At 44.2% G+C, this 20,589-nt stretch overlaps 1 protein-coding gene across 5 annotated transcripts in view; it reads left to right on the top strand.

Moving 5' to 3' along the window:
* The window catches only part of EYA2 (EYA transcriptional coactivator and phosphatase 2), a 169,545-nt gene that overhangs the window by 45,635 nt on the left and 103,321 nt on the right, over positions 1–20,589 (top strand). Inside the window, exon 1 of one of the 5 annotated variants that reach the window (XM_070744675.1) lies at positions 9,768–9,806. The exons of the other annotated variants lie outside the window; for them this stretch is intronic. Within the exon in view, the coding sequence (XP_070600776.1) occupies positions 9,790–9,806 (17 nt within the window). The 5' untranslated portion in view covers positions 9,768–9,789. Of the gene's footprint in view, positions 1–9,767; positions 9,807–20,589 lie in introns of those variants that run through there. 5 annotated transcript variants of the gene reach the window in all.

Raw genomic sequence — 20,589 nt, 5'->3', positions numbered from 1 at the left:
CTGCACTTCTTCAGTTTCCTTCCAAATGCAATTAAGATGCTGGTTATTACCTTAAACGTGTGGCACGAGGCCAAATTATCTGCCAGACGACCTTTTTCTAAAGACATCTCCCATCCTCTCTAATTAGAGAAGTAGGCCTGCTCCTAATCAGTTCCTTTATACATTGCCACCTTGTGAGACCTAGAAAATGTGACTTTTCCATGGCAGCTCCTGCCTTATGGAACACTTTTACCCTAGACGTTTGGTAGGTTTCAACTCTCTTAGCCTTCTAAAAAGCATTGAAGACCTGACACTTCTCTCAAATGCTGGGCTAGGATGAGATGATTCCATATTCTTAAGACCCATCTCTGCCGTCAGGCATGGGGGAACTGAGACATCTCCCCCGGAACCTATACAGTTTATACATGGTATGTTTGTGTGTATGTTTGTTTTTAATAATGGGGTTTTTAGCGTTTTTAAAATTATTAGATTTGTTCTTACGTTGTTCTTGTTATTGTTGTGAGCCGCCCCGAGTCTACGGAGAGGGGCGGCATACAAATCTAATAAATAAATAAATAGATAGATAGATTAGATAGATAGATAGATAGATAGATAGATAGATAGATAGATAGATAGATAAATATTACAAGTGCAGGTTTTTGTTCCTTGTTTTTAATATACAGTGGTACCTCTACCTAAGAACCCCTCTACTTACGAACTTTTCTAGATAAGAATCGGGTGTTCAAGATTTTTTTGCCTCTTGTCAAGAACAATTTTCCACTTACAAACCCGAACCTCGAAACTGTAATCAGAAAAGGCAGGTAGAAGCCGCCCTAGGGCCTCTCTAGGAATCTCCTGGGAGGAAACAGGGTCAGAAAAGGTGGGGAGAAGCATCTGTGGGGCCTCTCTAGGAATATCCTGGGAGGAAACATGGTAGGAAAAGGCGGGGAGAAGCCTCCGTGGGTCCTCTCTAGGAATCTGGGAGGAAACGGGGCTTCCATCCTCCCTGTGGTTTCCCCAATCGCACGCATTATTTGCTTTTGCATTGATTCCTATGGGAAAAATTGCTTCTTCTTACAAACTTTTCTACTTAAGAACCTGGTCGTGGAATGAATTAAGTTCATAAGTAGAGGTATCACTGTATACAGTTTTAATAAATATAACATGGTTTTATGCTGTTTCATTATCGATACTGTTTTATTCTTGATTGGGAGCCACCCAGAGTTTGGTATAAGATGGACAGCTATGTAAATGTTTAAAATAAATGAGTAAATACACATTAGGGATACTAACTCTATATACTATACATATTTCAGGAAATTGTGGTCAGTTTGTTGTGTTTATGATTGTTATCAAACTTGAGTTTGCCACTGTGAAATGACCTCATTTACTATTTGAATGTACAATTTTGGTTATTCTTTCACGGTGACTTCCCAGAATCCCTTCTTGTTGGCTGCTTAAAGTGCCTCACTTTTTCACACGAAGATTTCAGGCCTACAATTTGGGGTATGAATTAAATCAGCAGTGAGTGTTATAAAGCCTGTGGATTAATTCCAGACTGTCAAGGCTTTTTTGCTCAACCACATACTCCTGTGAGATCTCTCTACAGTGCTGCTTATTTAGAGGAGAAAAGCCTGAGAACATGGAAGAATGCCACAATTGGGTCATGTTGTTGTCTCATCTAGCTCAGTGTTGTCTGTGCTGGCCTCTAACACATTTGAAAGACATTAGTGTAGAGAAAGCGGGTTTATGCAGAGAGAGGGTGAAATCTCCAGAGTTTCAAGTAAGAATTTTCCTCAGCTCCAATAAGGAAAACTGGAGTCTTCTAGAAGCAAATCTAGCTTTTTTTGCTTCTAATGTATTTCATAATAATAATAATAATAATAATGATGATGATGATGATGATGATGATGATGATGATGATAATAATAATAATTTATTAGATTTGTATGCCGCCCCTCTCCAAAGACTCAGGGTGGCTCACAACAATAACAAAAACAATATAATAGTAATACAAATCTAATATTTAAAAAAGTATATATAAAATCCCAACTATTAAAACCATACAACACATGCATACCAAACATAAAATATAAAAGCCTGGGGGAGGTGTCTCAGTTCCCCCATGCCTGGCGATAAAGGTGGGTCTTGAGTAATTTGCGAAAGACAAGGAGGGTGGGGGCCGTTCTAATCTCCGGGGGGGGGAGTTGATTCCAGAGGGCCGGGGCCGCCATAGAGAAGGCTCTTCCCCTGGGGCCCGCCAAACGACATTGTTTTGTCGACGGGACCCGGAGAAGGCCAACTCTGTGGGACCTAATAACTTAGAGTTAGGCTCAGAATAATTCATTTCAAAACACATATAGCCTCTTTTTATGTTTTTACCAAAGCTTCCTGTTGCTTTATCAGACAATACAATAGCAAAACAAAGCCCAGGAGTGGCATATTGGAATTCTTTATTGGCCAAGTGTGATTGGACACACAAGGAATTTGTCTTGGTGCATATGCTCTCAGTGTATATATATATATACAAATATATATACAAGATATATATCTCTCAGTGTACAACAAGTATATATACAAGAACAACAAAATAAAATTACTATAACTAATCTGCCTTAAGAAGAATAAGTTAGCAATTAAACTGTAGCCACTCTCATGGGTTTTTGCAATAGAATTAAGAGGATTTGACTGTTCTTAAAAGATATCTAGCGCCTTTAGGGAACATGTTTTGCAAGAAAAAACTTGTTCTCCACAATGCTCAAGAAAGCACCTGAAGACCTTCATATTTGAAATGGAATTCCAGTTAACTTAGGTGTAAGAGGTACATTACACAAAGGAGGCTCTACCCAAATTATCTCAGATGATGGTTCAATGATCTTGCAACTATCTATTTAACTATACAGTGATCTCTCGGTTAGCGCGGGGGTTACGTTCCAAGACCTCCCGCGCTAACCGATTTCCGTGTTATATTGGATGCGGAAGTAAAACCACCATCTGCGCATGTGCGCCATTTTTTTCATGGCCGCACATGCGCAGATGGTGGAGTTTGCGTGTGGGCGGCGGGGAAGACCAAGGGAAGATTCCTTCAGCCGCCCAACAGCTGATCTGCTCCGCAGCGCGGAAGCAGCGAGGAGCCGAAGATGGGGTAAAGGCAAAGGGGAAACCCCATCTTCGGCTCCTCGCTGCTGCCGCGCTGCGGAGCGGATCAGGTGTTGGGCGGCTGAAGGAACCTTCCCTTGGTCTTCCCGCCAGATCACTTGCCGCTTGCCAGTCCACACACGCCCCCCTGGATGAGCCGGCCACAGGGGCGAGGGGTGGGGATGAAGGGGCAGGACTTCCCGGGCGGAAGGCATGCTCGGCTCTGCCGCTCCAGCCCCTTTTGGTCGAGCCTCCCTAGCCAAGCGACTGCCTTCCGTCGCAGCGGGGAACATCGGCGCAGGAGGCAGGAGAGGACCGGGCGACCGGAGAAGCAGCGCTGCCGCCGCCACGCCTGGCTCGACTTCCCTGGCTGCTTGGCCGGGGAGGCTCGGCCGAAAGGGGCTGGAGCGGCAGAGCCGAGCACGCCTTCCACCCAGGGAGTCCTGCCCTTTCATCCCCGCCGACCACAGGGGCGAGGGGTGGGGATGAAGGGGCAGGACTTCCCGGGCGGAAGGCGTGCTCGGCTCTGCCGCTCCATCCCCTTTCGGCCGAGCCTCCCCGGCCAAGCGGCAGCCTTCCACCGGGAGGCTCAGCATTCCGTCAGTCGCAGCGCTGGCTGTCAACTTTTCTTTTTAGCACTGGGGAGGCAAGTCAGCTCCTGCCCAGTTTTAAAAAGAAAAGTTGACAGCCAGCGATTGTTCCGCTGCCGCCAGCATGGCCTGGCTGGCAGCGGAAGATGTAACGGAGCCCACGGGGGATTCGCCTTCCTCCCACCCGCAGCCGAGACTGATCGTGGGCTCCTTCGCAACCTCGGAGAGCTTCCGGGGCATGAAAGCTCACGAAAACCAGGAAGCTCTCCGAGGTTGCGAAGGAGCCCACGATCAGTCGGCTGCCGGCGGGAGGAAAGCGAATGCCACGGGGCTGGGCTCGGCTCCCCCCTCGGCTCCCCCCCTTACCAGCCCCGCCGCGGAAGGCTCCATTCTGTTCCCTGCCGGCCCGATTGAGCGGCCGGCGGTCTCCATTCAGGGAACAGAATTAAAAAAAATTTATTTTTTAATATTTTATTTTTTAAAATAATATTTTTTGAAAAACCGCGTTGCAGCGTTTCGCGCTAATCGAGAACGCGCAAGTCGAGGGACCACTGTACTAGTTTTTTCCTGGCCAGATTTTAAACTGCAGTTCTTGAAATTCAAATCCATAATAACTTGAAGTGAGTCATCTGAAGAACTGACTGTCTTTGCTCATAACTAGACCTTTCTTCCTTTTGGGAGAATCAATCGATCAATTAATAAATCAATCAATAATCTGAAAACATTCCAAAGCAGTGTTTTGCTTTTTAATTCTCTTCCCATAGCAAATGGCCCAATCTACTGAGATATTTATTGTTTTCCACTTTTGCTTCTAATGGTACTTTCACACCACTGATAGCACTCCTTGCTACAATTGTCCTTGAGATACCAAGAATTGCAGCATTCCTTTGACATGGTTCTGACAATTGTACGTCTTACTCTGTTCTTGTTGTGTTTCCTGCACAATTTTGGAAAACAGTTGCTGTAAGCCTATAATAGTCTCTAGGTCTATATCCTTGAGAGATAGGTGGGGGAAAAAGCAGAGCGGATTGGAAGTTACTGTCTTCAAAAATTTAGCTTCAAAACTGCTCATGATTTTTAAAGTAATGCTTTGCCAAAGAGTCACTAATCAGGAAGCCAATCAGATAAGCTCTTCAACAAACATAACGACATGAAAATATAGTACCATACAGATGGATACAAAAAAGAAAGACCAAAAATAAATAGTAGATGAACGTGGGAAAGAGAAAAAATAATTGTATATACGATATCTAAATTATGGAATACAGTGGAACCTCGACATACGAGCAGCTCTACTTACGAGCTACTCGAGATAAGAGCTGGGAGGGGAGCGACATTTTTGTTCGCCTCCCGAGCTCACATTCGGGATACGAGCGCCAAGGAGCTGTCTCCTGAAGCCGAACGCTAACTTCCGCATTCGGCTTCAGGAGACAGCTCCTTGGTGCTCGTATCCCGCGTGCTTTAAAAGGTTGCAGCCGGCCTGGGGGGCTCGGGGGGGTGCTGGCAAGCCCCCCAGGCCGGCTGCAACCTTTTAAAACACGCGCGCCGCTTCGCAGCTGTCTCCTGAAGCCTAACGCTAACTTCCGTGTTCGGCTTCAGGAGACAGCTGCGAAGCGGCGCGCGTGTTTTAAAACGTCACAGCCGGCCTGGGGGGCTCGGGGGGAAGCCCCCGAGCCCCCCAGGCCGGCTGCCACGTTTTAAAACACGCGCGCCGCTTCGCAGCTGTCTCCTGAAGCCGAACGCTAACTTCCGCGTTCGGCTTCAGGAGACAGCTCCTTGGTGCTCGTATCCCGCGTGCTTTAAAAGGTTGCAGCCGGCCTGGGGGGCTCGGGAGGGTGCTGGCAAGCCCCCCAGGCCGGCTGCAACCTTTTAAAACACGCGCGCCGCTTCGCAGCTGTCTCCTGAAGCCGAACGCTAACTTCCGCGTTCGGCGGCAGCGGTTTTTTTTTGTTGTTGCACGGATTAATTGACTTTACATTGTTTCCTATGGGAAACAATGTTTCGTCATACGAGCGTTCCGACTTACGAGCCTCCTTCCGTAACCAATTAGTCTCGTAAGTCGGGGTTCTACTGTATATTATCATGAATATAAATCTATGGATGTCGATTTATCTGAAATGGATTTTGGATTTTATAACTGTCTACTTTGTATTCCTTTTTATTCTCTAAGCCTCCCTGACTCCCCTGGAGAAGGGCAGCCTAGAAATAATAAATAATAAATAGACCCAACAGGCCTACGGAAATTTGGAAATAAACTTCCGGGAGGGCCATTGGGCCCGTTTCCGCCATCCACAGACTCTGGAGGCTTTCCTGAAGCCTGGGGTGGGCAAAAAACAGCCCAGCCAGAGGTTTCTGTGTGGTCTGCGCACATGCGGGGGGGACATTTGTGGGGGCTTGTACGTGCATGTATGGAGGGCATTTCATTATAGGTGTGGACATACACACATGCGCTGTCGTGTCCACCCTTTTGACACCCAAGCCAAAAAAAGTTCACCATCATTGTTCTATATGGAAGAACCTTAAGGAATCTTTGGTTCCCCTCATTTTTGCCGTCTCCAGTTCCCATAACAGAATAATACATTGGAAAGTGATGGTTGACTTTGGAAGTGAATGCTTCGCCTGGAAAGAGATTACATTGGGAGAAGATTGCAGTATAAATTATTCTAATTCCACTTACATGTATTTATTGCCAAAAATATTCCTTAGATTTCCTGAGGTGGTGGAACCTCCAGCTAGATGTTGTGGTTAGCTCTGGCCCAGCTCCTGCCCCAAAGACTGTGGATGTGGGGGAGACATCCACATGCTGCAGGCCTGTTTTGCCCTCAGTGGAATATGCTGATGAAGGCTCCTCTGACCAAGAAGACATGAGTGACAGGGAGGAGGAGAGTGTGGCAGACAGCTCAGAAGGAGATCAATTATCTAGCTCCTCCTTGGATTCAGAACAGGAGTTAATGATACAGCCATGCATGCGGATGCATAGGCAACAACAACTGAGAGATTATTATCAAAGAAAATGAGGCCACCTGTGGTTGGGTGGGGCTGTGGTAATTAGTGAGGCTGCTATAAATAGCAGCCTGTGGGTTTGGCCATTGTGGAGGATTATCTGATTGTTGTGACTGCTTTACTGACTTTGACCTTTTGTGTGCTGATTTTCCCCCGCTTTGAAACTAAACCAGGGCAAAGTGTGTTTCACTTTGTGAAAGAAGGACTGTGAATTGCCTCACAGCTGCAAGCTAAGCATCACAGAACTGATAAGAGACTTGTATAAATTACCAGTTCGTTGGGAGACGAGTGCTGTTTGCTATACAAAAAGAGTTTATTTGAATTTTTGTTATAAAGAACATTGTTTTGAATTTTCAAACGTGTGTGTGTCTGAAATTTGTACCTGTGAATTTTTGGGAGGAGTCTACCAAAGAGCCTGACAGAACACTAGATAGGAGGGAGGTGTTAAGAGAGGGCCAAACTTAGAATCCTTGCACTGTAGAAAGCGGCACAGACCTGACCTTCCCCAGAATCCCTGAAGCCTTATCTAACTATTCCCAAGGGAATGCAGTCAGTCTTGTTAGATTCTTGTAACACAAGTAACTAGCAGTACGCTTCTGCTTGAGACTATTCCACAAATGCTTGTGGACTATTCACAAGTGAAAACTGCTGGATTTCACTCCTGTATGTTACTTTATACAGGGTGCATTTCAAAAGTAATGCAATTTCTTCTTTCCTGGAGGGTAGACCTTTCAAAGTAAGATCCAGTGGCCTTTTTCAAAATACAGTGATCCCCCGCTCGTTGCGAGGGTTCTGTTCCAGGACCCCCCGCAACGAGCGGGTTTTCGCGAAGTAGCGCTGCGGAAGTAAAAACACCATCTGCGCATGTGCAGATGGTGTTTTTACTCCCACAGCGCTAGCGAGGAGCCGAAGATTGGGGGCGGCGCGGCTGTTTGCCGCCGGCATGGAGGGCTTCCTAGCAGCCCCCCAAACCCGGGTTGGGGGTCCGGGGGGCGCTGGCTCTCGGCGCTTTCGAGCTGAGTCCGGGAGCGAATTCGCTCCCGGACTCAGCTCAAAAGCGCCGATAGCAAGCGGCAAGGAACGGCTTGTCCACGCCGTTCATTCTCGCCGCTTTCGAGCTGAATCCGGGAGCGAATTCGCTCCCGGACTCAGCTCGAAAGCGCCGAGAACGAACGGCAAGGAACGGCTTTTCCACGCCGTTCATTCTCGCCGCTTTCGAGCTGAATCCGGGAGCGAATTCGCTCCCGGACTCAGCTCGAAAGCGCCGAGAACGAATGGCAAGGAACGGCTTTTCCACGCCGTTCATTCTCGCCGCTTTCGAGCTGAGTCCGGGAGCGAATTCGCTCCCGGACTCAGCTCGAAAGCGCCGAGAATGAACGGCGTGGGCGGGCGAAGGGCGGGCGGCAGCGAGGAGTTTGCGTGGGCGGTGGGGAAACTCCTCGCTGACGCCAGCAAGAGGGGGAAGACTCAGGGAAGCCGCCCAGCAGCTGATCTCCCGGTTGCCATCTACGCATGCGTGCCCACGGGCACGCATGCGTAGATGGTATTTTGACTTCCGGGTTGAAAAATAGCGAAGTACCCTGTTCGCAATGGTTGGGGACGCAATAAACGGGGGATCACTGTACTTTGTTCATCTTTACCTTCTCTCTCCATGGAATTAATTCATCCTACTGGTACTACAGCACAGCAGGATTTCACTCTTCTAAAATTCAATTTTGATCTAATTTTCACCTTATCCACCCTGTTTATGCATTAGCTACAATCTACTAAGCTAGATTCCAAAGCCAACATTCCTTCCTCTCTCCTAAACCCCTTCCTCCCAATCCAGGTTTTTCTGATTATAGAAGTGCTGGTTCAGGAGAATGTGAAGAGGTAGATTTATTTCCTTTTTGTTGATTTAAGGGTTTTTAATTGTATTAATCAGTATATGAACTACATACGTGAAAATAACAGATACTGTATAGCAACAGCCAAATCTACGCAACAATAAAATAATAATATATAATACATATAATATAATACAATACAATACAATAATGTATAATTAATATGTAATACAGCATAATAATAAAGCATATGATTATGGATGTAATTAATTATTGCAATTAATTGCAATATAATAATGAATGTATTTTAGAGCTCTATAACTCTTAAAGGCCTCCTCCATGTTATCCCTTTCAGTAGGTGAGGATTTTCAGCAGGAATTAAGTATATTTTTGGATTTGACATGCAGAATCTGTGCACAAAATACCCTGGTTCTAAGCCCATTGTAGGTTTATAGGTGGTAGCACTTTGAGTTGTCTATGAAAATCTATCAGTAACAAGGGCAGCTCCTTAAGCAGTGGGTTTACATGCAGTATGAAGCCTGAACAATGAGAGATATTGACCACTTTGCTTTACTTATCAATAACTACCAGGTACATGTTCTTACCTTGCTTATGTAGCAGGATAAATTACTTGCAAAGGGAGGATAGGAACCACCTACTGTATTTTTCGGAGTATAAGATACAGCCGAGTATAAGACGCACCTTAGTTTTGAGGGAGGAAAATAGGGAAAAGAATCTGCTTACCTGCCTAGTGTCCTTAGTCTGGTCAGCTTCAGCATATTATTTTATCCCCTGGTTAGGGCTTAAAAAAAATTTATTGGGAGAGAGTAACAATGAAAGAGCTTACAAGCCAGTAAGAGCTGAAAACATAATTAGCACATGGAAAGAAACATTCAGAGGAAGTAGAGCAATGGAAAAAACCCTGCAAAGACTTAGGGTTTGGAAAACATTCTTCGCAGAGAGTAACAATGAAAGAGCTTGCAAGCTGACAAGAGCTGGGAACATTGTTATCACCTGGTTAGGGCTGGAAAGAAACATTTGGAGCAAGTAAAGCCATGAAAAATAAAAACCCACAAAGACAGGGTTTGAAAACATTCTTAGCAGAGAGTAACAATGAAAGAGCTTACCAGCTGATAAGAGCTGGGAACATTGTTAGCACCTGGTTAGGGCTGGAAAGAAACTTATTCAGAGCAAGTTAGAACAATAAAAAAAACCTGCAAAGACTTGGAAAACATTCTTCGCAGAGAGAAACAATGAAAGAGCCTGCAAAGTAAGAGCTGGGAAGATTGTTAGCAGCTAGTTAGGACTGGGGGGAAAGGCCACATTCAGAGTATAAGATGCCTCAAAATTTTCAGCCTCTTTTAGGGAGGAAAAGGGTGTGTCTTATACTCCGAAGAATATGGTAGTTTTTGCTGGAATATACTGGTATTCCCTGATCTGAAATGCAGAGACATGTAACAGAAATTTAGCAGATTAATAATCTCTAAAGCATTTGAATTTTAAATCCTTACAGCCAGAAGAGAGTGATATTTATCATTATTCTTAAAGGACTATTTTTTATTCATGGCACAGTGGGTTGGTTCAAAGATAGTGTTGTAATGCTGAGTATTCTTACAATGATCCATAGAGGGTTATAGGTTTGCCTACATTTCCACCCTCCTCTTGAATGGTTACTTCTATTTTATCCTAACTGTTGTTTCTTACCCAAAAGATAAATAATTCTATTAGTTGCTCAGAGCATTCCTTCCATTTTAGATGTTTGTTGGTTGCAGCAGGTGGGTGGAAATGAGAGCAGGTATTTGGAAGCAGTAGGAATAAAAAAGCCTTAATTATTTCCATGGTCAGGTTATAAAAGTGAACTGTCAAAGGCTGGCAAGAACCTGGAGAAGGGGAAATATGAATCATCCTCTCCTGTTTTGCCTCCTAAGGGGGAATCCTGTGTACAAACAATGATGTCACCATCTCTTAACAAATGACGATGCAGTTAGTGCTGCATACATAGTACACTGTTTTCTTCATACCTCTGACTTGGGCAACTTCATTTTATGTCACCTTCCTGTCCTCACTTCCCCTTGTTCTTTGTGGACTGAGCACAGCTGCCAAAGAAACATGAGGTGCCAAACTGTGAATAACGTTTTAATTATGGTGAAATGATTTGAAACCTGATCAACAAAGCTGCCCTTTTCCTATTATCCATATTTAAGAATAAGCACGTAATACTCAAATATAAAGCCATTTTCTTGGAACAGCTTTCTGGAGCCCCAGAGATAAGGAAGATGATGCCTTCTCCCCAAGGGCTCCAGAAAGCTTTGAAAATCTGGCTTTGATCCCATGTCTGGCGTTGATGTTTATGATTTTTCTAAGGCCTCTATTTTGTTTTGTTGATTTTGTTGTTTATTGAATCATTTTAGTCTGGGATTTCGGTCTGATGTTATGCTTGTAACTGTTTTTATTTCTTAATTTCTAGTTTTGAATACTTCCCAGAGTTGGGTGGCTAAAAAGTTTAACTAAATAAATAAAATAATCCCAGGGATCACTTTCTACCTAAGAGGAAGAGTAAGGGAGAATACATACATTCAGAACTATTTGCAACTGAACTAAGACTATGGTTTTAACAATAGTTCCAAAGAGTTTTGGATTTTTCTGGAAAGCCCCTTATAAAATTTTGGTATGATGTACACCACAGGTGGTTAGAAATATACCTTAATATTAGTGGGTAGATAGATAGATTGCAACCACTAATGGTATACTGGTTCCAATTAATTATACAGGGCAGAGCAAGGGAAGGTTTGTAACACAATAAAATTTGTTTGAACATAAGCCAAAACCAAGGGTGGGCAACATTTTTTTTGCCCTGGGCACTGTAATGTTTCTTCCCAACCAGCTTCCCAGACACTTTCAGTGATGTGGTAACAACATTAGGAGGTGTGAGGTCAGACTTCTTGGTCATATTTTTAATGTGTTTGGGGATTTTAAGGGTGAGAATAGGAGTGATTCACCTGCCCAAAAACATGTGAACCAGAAAAGACATTTTCTGTAATTTGAGAACCAATAGTAATTATAATCATCTCCTTTCTTTAAGTCTGAAAGTTCAACATCCACATTTTTGGATGTCATTAAAAGCTAATCATTTATCTAATAAGAAAAGAATTTAATATGATTAAATTTGTTGGCCATCCATCAGCCTGTGAAGCAACTCAGGGTAGCTTACAACATTAAAAGCAATACAATCATGTATGTATGTACTGTAAAAATCAAGATAAAAATACAGTTAATATATTAACTCCTGAAAGTTAGTGAGATGCTAAATTCCCCAAAACAACTGGAAATGAGTTATAGTCTACTTTATAAAGAAGTGTCTTCCTTGTTGTCCCACAGAAATAAATGGGCATTGAGCTTTTTTGCCCATTTCTAAGGATAAGTTGGTAATAAAGAGGAAAGGAACAGAGAGCAAACTACATGTGAACATTTCTTTTATGGTTACCAGGACCTTGCTTTGCCCAACTTAGCCGGTGTGGTACAAAAGGCTGCAAAAACAAATCCATTTTATTTTCATAAATGACTCTAGTCTCTACTTGTGGAAGTGTTTTACTTCAAGATATTTGACCAGAAAAACAATCACACAAAAAAGAAGTGTAACTTGGAGTAACAGGCAACACCCTGAAAGTCTAATGGTGATAATGAGAATCATTTGCATCAGATTGTCTTTTGATTAATTAGTATTTTCTGATTATACACAGTGATTGTCATTTTGTGACGGTGACAGTTAGTTCCTGGCTGGGCAAAGTTCCTTAAACGTTTTTCTTTCAGGACCCCTTCCCACTTTTAAAAAGTGTTCTGCCGGCGTGTTTTAACCACCCGTAATTACAGGGTAATTAGTCCAGGAAGACACACACCACACGATAAAAGGAAAACCCAAAAGTTTTTATAAACACAAAAACAGAAACAGCTCCCTTTTTAAATGTTAAAGGAATTTTCTGGTACACAGAAGGCACAGGTTAAATGCAATCCAATTGCTCACCCAATAACTGGGAAATTGAGTCCAATTCTAAAGTCCAGAGACTCCACACACACAATCCTGAACAGCAAAAACCCACGATCTTGACGAAACAATGAATCAGATAAACTGCCATGAGGCTAACACACCAGGCTGCACTTTTATCTGTAGCACTAATTACAGCAGCCCCACCCAACTACAGGTGGCCTCATTTTCTCTTGTAATAATCCTTCAGTTGTTGTCTCCTATGCATCACTCTACGCATGCGTGGATGTGTCATTAATTCTTGTTCAGAATCCAGGGATGATACAGATGATTGATCTCCTCCTGAGCTGTCTACCAAACTCCCCTCTTCCCTGTCACTCACGCTTCCTTGGTCAGGAGACAGATTCTACTGGAAGCAAAACAGGCCTGCGGCATGTGGATGTCACCCCCCCCCTCCACCTCCACATTGTTTGGGGCAGGAGCTGGGCCAGAGCCAACCACAACAAAAAAGTATGGAGTAACTAAGCGGCTTCTGGTTCTATGGGTTTTATTCATCAATATTTACTCTATCAAAAAATAAAATTTATGCATTCACTGCCACTGCTACTTCTCATGATCGTCTGATATTTTAATATTGCATTATTTTCCACTATGGTCTGGAAAATAATTTTGAAATTGCCGACCTTTGAGAGAGTCTTGAGGGACCTAACACAGAATTGCAGTTTCCATTGCTTTGACCATTTATCTAGTAACGTTAAATCATTTACCATATTACAGACCCCTCCAGGAATATCAACCCTATTGCACACTTTAGAGTCATCGGCAAATAGGCAAACCTTCCCTACCAAACCTTCCCCTATGTCACTCACAAACATATTAAAAAGAATAGGACCCAGAACAGACCCTTGTGGCACACCGCTTGTAACCTGTCTCTGCTCAGAATACTCGCCATTAACAATAACTCTCTGATGTCTATGCTTCAGCCAGCTTGAAATCCACTGAACTATCCAGGGATTAAGTCCAATCTTCACTAATTTATCTATCAGCTCTTTATGTGGAACCGCATCAAAGGCTTTGCTGAAGTCCAGATAGGCAATATCCACGGCACCACCTTGATCCAACACCTTTGTGACATAGTCAAAGAACTCAATGAGATTAGTCTGACACGATTTGCCTTCAGTAAAGCCATGCTGATTTGGGTCCAATAAGTTATTGTTTTTTAGATGCTGATTTATCCTCTTTTTGAGTAGAGTCTCCATCATTTTAACTACAACTGATGTCAAGCTAACTGGCCTGTAGTTACCAGCTTCTTCTCTACTGCCCTTCTTGTGGATAGGCACAACACTGGCCATTCTCCAATCCTCAGGAACATCTCCTGTTAACAGGGATTGGTTAAACAAATCAGTCAGGGGGGTAGCAATGACAGATCTGAGTTCTTTAAGAACTCTGGGGTGGATGCCATCTGGACGCATTGCCTTATTTATCTTTAATCTTTCAAGTTCTTCTAAGACATCGGCTTCTAAGATCACTGGAGATGAATCCGTACAGCTGGAAGCAATGCTATATCCCTCTATAGCAGTGATTTTCAACCTTTTTTGAGCCGCGGCACATTTTTTACATTTATAAAATCCTGGGGCACACCACCAACCAAAATGACACAAATAAATAAATAAATAAATAAATAAATAAATTAATTAATTAATTAATTAATTAATACATACATACCGTATTTTTCGCTCTATAAGACGCACCTGCTGATAAGACGCACCTAGATTTTAGAGGAGGAAAATAGAACAAAAATATTTTGAGCCAAAAAGTAGCTATCACACATGAGCAAGTTCTTGCATCCATAATTCTATCCTTTCTATGTCTTCCTCCCTCTTTCCTCCCTCCCACTTTCCTTTCTATCTCTCCCTCCCTCTTTTCTTTCTATCTCTCCCTCCCTCTTTCCTCCCTCCCTTTTTCCTTTCTATCTCTCCCTCCCTCTTTCCTTTCTATCTTTCTTTCCCCCTGCCTTTCTCCAAGCCCTTCCTTTTCCCTCTCCCTAACTACCCCCTTCTCCCTCCTTTCTATCTCTCCCTCCCCCTTTCTCTCTCCCTTCCTTCATCTTTCATTCCCTCTCTCTCCATCCCTCTTCCTTTCTCTCTTCCTTCCTCCCTCTTTTTTGTTCTTTCTCTCTCCCTCCTTCCCTCCCTCTATGTCTTTCCCTCCCCCTTCTTCCCCCCTCTCTTTCTCTTTCTCTTGCTTTCTTTCCCTGTCTTTCTCTCTTGCTTACTTTCTCGCTTTCTTTCTCATTCTTTCTCCCCTCCTTTCTTTCTCTCTCTCTTTCTCTCTCGTTCACCACGCCGGCAACAGAGAGAAAAAGAGAGAGAGAGAGAGAGAGGGAGAGAGAGTGGAGGGCACCGTTGTCTTCGCCTCTTCCCGACAGCTCTGCAGCGAAGAGGAAACAGTCGCGCACTGCCTCCCGGGAGCCCAGCCGATTTTTGGAGCCGTTTTGTTTTCTGGGCTCCCGGGAGGCGGAGCATGGCCGGGTACCGTGTCTTCGCCTCCGCGCGCTGCCTCCGCCCGGCCGAAAACAAAACGGCTCCAAAAGTCGGCCGGGCTCCCGGGAGGTGGTGCGCGACTGTTTCCTCTTCGCTGCAGAGCCACACGGAGGCGAAGACACGGTGCCCGGCCACGCTCCGCCTCCCGGGAGCCCAGCTGAAAACAAAACGGCTCCAAAAATCGGCTGGGCTCCCGGGAGGCGGAGCGTGGCCGGGCACCGTGTCTTCGCCTCTGTGTGGCTCTGCAGCGAAGAGGAAACAGTCGCGCACCGCCTCCCGGGAGCCCGGCCGACTTTTGGAGCCGTTTTGTTTTCGGCCGGGCGGAGGCAGCGCGCGGAGGCGAAGACACGGTGAACGGTGCTTCGAGACCTCCCCGCCTCCTGAAGCGATTTCCGTAGCCTTCCCAAAGGCTCGGAACTGCCAACGCTCCTCCGGTGCCGCTCCGCCTCCTAAACCTGCGCGGTGGAGGCGTCCCCCGGCCGAGCACTCCCGGAGGCCGAAAGGCGCGGCTCTCTTCAGGGTTGGGAAGAGGAGAGGCGGCGACAGAGGTGGGACACTTTTGGTGAGTATATCACCGCCCCCCCCCTGCTCCAGCGCCTCCCCCCCCCTCCCTGCCTGCAGCTTCGCTCCATAAGACGCCGCTGATTTTTCATCCTACTTTGGGAGGAAAAAAACTGCGTCTTATGGAGCGAAAAATACGGTACATACATACATACATACATACATACATAACCCCCTCATATATACAATCCCATGTAACATCCCCTTATAAATACCTGTACAGTCAATCATCAATCATCCCTCCTGAAATTTATCCTACTGTCTCATTTCTGGGTACTTCTCCTGTCTTTCCCCCTTTTCTCTCTCATGTTTCTAATTTCTCTCTCTTCCTCCCTTTTTCCCTCATTCCTTCTCTCCCTCCCTTTCTCTCTCTTTCCTTTATTTATTTATTTATTTATTTATTTATTTATTTATTTATTTAGATTTGTATGCCGCCCCTCTCCGCAGACTCGGGGCGGCTCTTTCTCTCATTCCCTTTCTCTCTATCCTTTCTATCTCTCACTTGTTCTTTCTCTCCCTCCCTTTCTGTCTCTTTCCTTTCTCTCATTCCCTCTTTGTCTCCTGGGGCTGACTGCGGCTGCCCTCCACCCCCCACCGCGGAGGGAAAGCATTTGGCATCGGCACCGCCAACCCCCCCTCCAGGAGCAGCAAAAGCCTCAGCGACGGAGCCGAAAGGGAAACGGCGCGATCCGTCACTTAGGCTTTTGCTGCTCCTGGAGGGGGGGGGGAGGATTTTCTCCTCCCCACCCCCCCCGGCAGCCAAACGTCGCTGAGGCTTTGGGCATCGGCGCCTTCCCTTCCACGAGCAGCAAAAGCCTCAGCGACGGAGCCGAAAGGGAAACGGCGCGATCCGTCACTTAGGCTTTTGCTGCTCCTGGAGGGGGGGGGAGGATTTTCTCCTCCCCACCCCCCCGGCAGCCAAACGTCGCTGAGGCTTTGGGCATCGGCGCCTTCCCTTCCACGAGCAGCAAAAGCCTCAGCGACGGAGCCGAAAGGGAAACGGCGTGCCCCGTCGCTGAGGGTCTTGCTGCTCGTAGAGGGGTGGCGCTGATGCTCCCTCTCGCCGCCTCCATCTCCCCACGACCGCCTGGGGCCGCTGCAGCTGGCCCGCTCCCGCTCCCACCGCCAGTGCCCTCCCGCTGGGCCCAAAGGACACTTGCCGCCGACGCCAGGAAACTCCAGCTGGGCGGGGCACTGCCGGTGCCTCCGAGCTTCCACTCGCTCTCCTTTTTCCCGCCTTCCTTCTTTGGGGCCCAGCAGGAGAGCGCCAGAAACCGCGGCAACGGGCAGGAACCGGGGGACAGCTGCGAGTGGGAGCTCGGAGGCACCGGCAGCGCCCCGCCCAGCTGAAGCTTGGCGGCACACCTGACTGTGTCTCGCGGCACACTAGTGTGCCGCGGCACACCGGTTGGGAAACGCTGCTCTATAGTATTATTTTGTAAGGTGTCTTTTGAGAAAACTGAACAGAAGTAGCTATTGAAATGGTCAGCGATCTCCTTATTCCCATCAATGCATGTATTATTCCCGGTACTAAGCTTTGTGATGCTGCAGTTTTTCTTCTTCGTATCACTAATATATCTGAAGAAGGTTTTATCCCCCTTCTTTATAGATTTTGCTATTTCTTCCTCTTTTGAGGCTTTAGCAGCATATATTATCTGTTTTGCCTCCTTCTGTCTCATTTTATACACCTCTCTATCAGCTATACTTCCAGACTCTTTATACCTCCTATAGGCAGCCTTTTTTTCATTGACTATAGCCCTTACATCATTACTAAACCATAGCGGTTTCTTCTTCCTTTTACCTTTAGTTACTTGCTTTACATAAAGTCTTGTGGCTTTTAAGATGGCCTTTTTTAATACAGTCCACTGGGTGCTCGCTCCTGCCATTTTATCCCTTCCCTTTAATTCATTATTTAAATATTCCCCCATTGCATTAAAATTTGTTTTTCTGAAATCCAATACTTTGGTTGCAGTATAGGATTGCTCACAATCAGTTTTTACATCAAACCACAAACATAGATGGTCACTGCAACCTAAATTTTCTCCCACCTTGACCTCTGAAACCCAATTCCCATTTGTAAAAACTAAATCTAGAATATTCTCCCCTCTAGTTGGTGTCTTAACTAGCTGTGCCATAGCTGCTCCTGTAAAGGCCTCTACTATATTCTTACTTTTGCATGTAAGGGCACTGGGGATATTCCAGTCAACAGCAGGCATGTTGAAATCACCCATAACCACAATATCTCCCTTTACTGCCATTAGGGTAATCTCATCCACCATCTTGTTGTCATGTTCCTCAGATTGCCCTGGAGGCCTATAGATCACCCCAATTCTAATGACAGAACCGTCTTTATTTTGCATGCAAATCCAGAGGGTCTCCAGATCTTTACATGTATTTTGAATTAGTATTGTTTTTAGACTTTCTTTAACATAAATGGCTACTCCACCTCCCCTTCTCTCTATTCTATCCTTCCTATACAGTGTATATCCTGGTATGGATATTTCCCATTCATTAGAATCCTTAAACCATGTCTCAGTTATGGCAACCAGATCCAAATTATCTCTAGATATTATGGCCATTAACTCACAGAGCTTGTTGCTCAAGCTTCGAGCATTTGTGTACATTACCCGAAGAACATTATTTTCATTATTAGTTTGCCCCTTATCATCAACAACTACATCTATTTTATTTACAGCTCCCTTTTCATAAGCTTCCAGAAACTGATTTATCCTCATTGGTCAGGGACAGGAATCCTCCACATCTGGTACATCTCTGTCCCCTTTACCTAGTTTAAATGCCTGTCCAAAAAAGTTCTGAATTCCTCACCGAGCACCTGGGTACCTCTGTATGATGGATGCAAACCATCCCTCTTAAACAACTCCCTATTAGACCACCTACTGACATCATGACTTACATAACCAAAACCTTCAGCTTTACACCACTGCCTTAACCACACATTAAACTCTCTGATACAACTTGTTTTACCCTCCTGGCCACAAACCGGTAACACCTCTGAGAAAGTCACTGAATCAGTTATTTTACCCAGCTCCACACTTAGACATTGAAAATCTCTTTTTACTACATTAACATTTCTCTGGGACAAATAGTTTGTGCCAAGATGCACCACCACATCAACTTTATTACCTTTACTCACAGCCTTGACAATGTTTGTAATCCGCCTCCTGTCCCTGTGGGCAGTGGCTCCTGGAAGACACCTCATCACCTTCACCACATCCTTACTCAATGTAAGATCTCAGATTCAGTAACAGTCTCCAAATTAGAATGAAAAGGACTTATATGTGAAATGCTGGAGAGCTGCCAGCTACAATATCTACAATAGCATTATTGTATCTGGAATATAGGAAAAGAAGGGAATTACTAAAATGGTCTGGATCTAGATTCGTAAAATGTTCATTTGCAGCTTACTTCTGTTTGTATATCTAGGGCAAAGGATTTTTTGGGGTTAGCTGAGGTTAGCTGTCTCCACCCAACCTTCAAATCAAGCTCAGTTGCTAATCAACATCCATGTAGTCTACTTGGCAGCATTATGAGTTGTTTACCTTTGGAGGGGGAAACATACTTTCAACTTTGTTGTCTGGCCTAAAACTCAGCTGTTCTTTGGAAATCTCCCATCCAGGTCTGTTCAGTCTTGGCCCTTAAAGTACCAATATCTCTTATTTGCCATACACATTCCGTATGCATTCCGTGTGCATTTCTATAGGCACCTATGATAAAATATCCTGATCTACGTGTTTAAAAATTATTTGCCTTTAAATTTTTGCCCTGACTCCCATGGAATTGGGTAGCATAAATATCAATTAAATTAAATTGAATTTAAATTTAATTTTTTAAAAATTTTCATCCAAAGAAGTCAAGGTAGAACGAATGATTTGTGTGTTTTCCTATTATTTGATCCTCCAAGTGAGGCTAGGTTAAGCTCAACAAATGGTGGAGTAGGAAGTTAAAACTGGACTTTCCATGATAAATACTAATTAAAAATTAAAATTATGCAAGCCTGATGGTTAAAATAAAGGAAATGTACTACATGCAACGATCCTTGTATAATGTTACTTCCTGGGCTTCAAGGTATATGTATCACCCATCTATCTCTATCCAAAACAACAACAACAACCCAACAAAAAACAGTCTTTGAAGATCTCACATTAAAGTGAGAAATTGAAGGAAATTCCTGTAGAACTTTTCTATTGACGATTAATTAATTATAATTTTGTTTTCATACCATGATAAAGGTAGTTAAAGCCCTAAAAATTTAAGTAGTCTAATCTGCATTCTTGCAAGAACTCCATAATTCCAGCATCCCAGTTAAATGGTCAGTAGCTAAAACCTTAATGTGAGAGAAGATATTATCTTCAGAGTACAATTCATGATCACAATATTCCTCTCAAATGAAAACATATTATTTATTTGGTAATTTGATCCTGTTAGTTTGGATCCAGCCTTGGAATCAGAAAACAAATCTATTCCATCAATTATGATAAATGTTCAGAAATTTGGAGATGTCATAATAAGTATGCACTTGTATCTTCTCAATTGTCTATTCCTCAGATTAGATTCTTTTACTTGTTTTAGGTTTTCCTTGTGTACCTCATTCTGTAGATTTCATGTTTTATTTCTTGCAGATCTTTGGATATACAGTATTCAAGTTCAGTTCTATCTTTCTTAAACTTTTAAATATCTTTGTGAGTGACATAGGGGAAAGTTTGGTAGGAAAGGTTTGCCTATTTGCTGATGACTTTAAAGTGTGCAATAGGGTTGATATTCCTGGAGGATATTCCTGTAATATGACAAATGATTTAGCATTACTAGATAAGTGGTCAAAGCAATGGAAACTGCAGTTTAATGTTTCCAAATATAAACTAATGCATTTGGGCAAAATGAATCCTCAATCTGAGTATTATATTGGCAGTTCTGTGCTAGCAAAAACTTCAGAAGAGAAGGATTTAGGG

Source organism: Erythrolamprus reginae, chromosome 3 (genome assembly GCF_031021105.1).
Source record: "Erythrolamprus reginae isolate rEryReg1 chromosome 3, rEryReg1.hap1, whole genome shotgun sequence".
NCBI classification, from domain to species: domain Eukaryota; kingdom Metazoa; phylum Chordata; class Lepidosauria; order Squamata; family Dipsadidae; genus Erythrolamprus; species Erythrolamprus reginae.
This window is presented reverse-complemented; position numbering and strand designations above follow the sequence as displayed.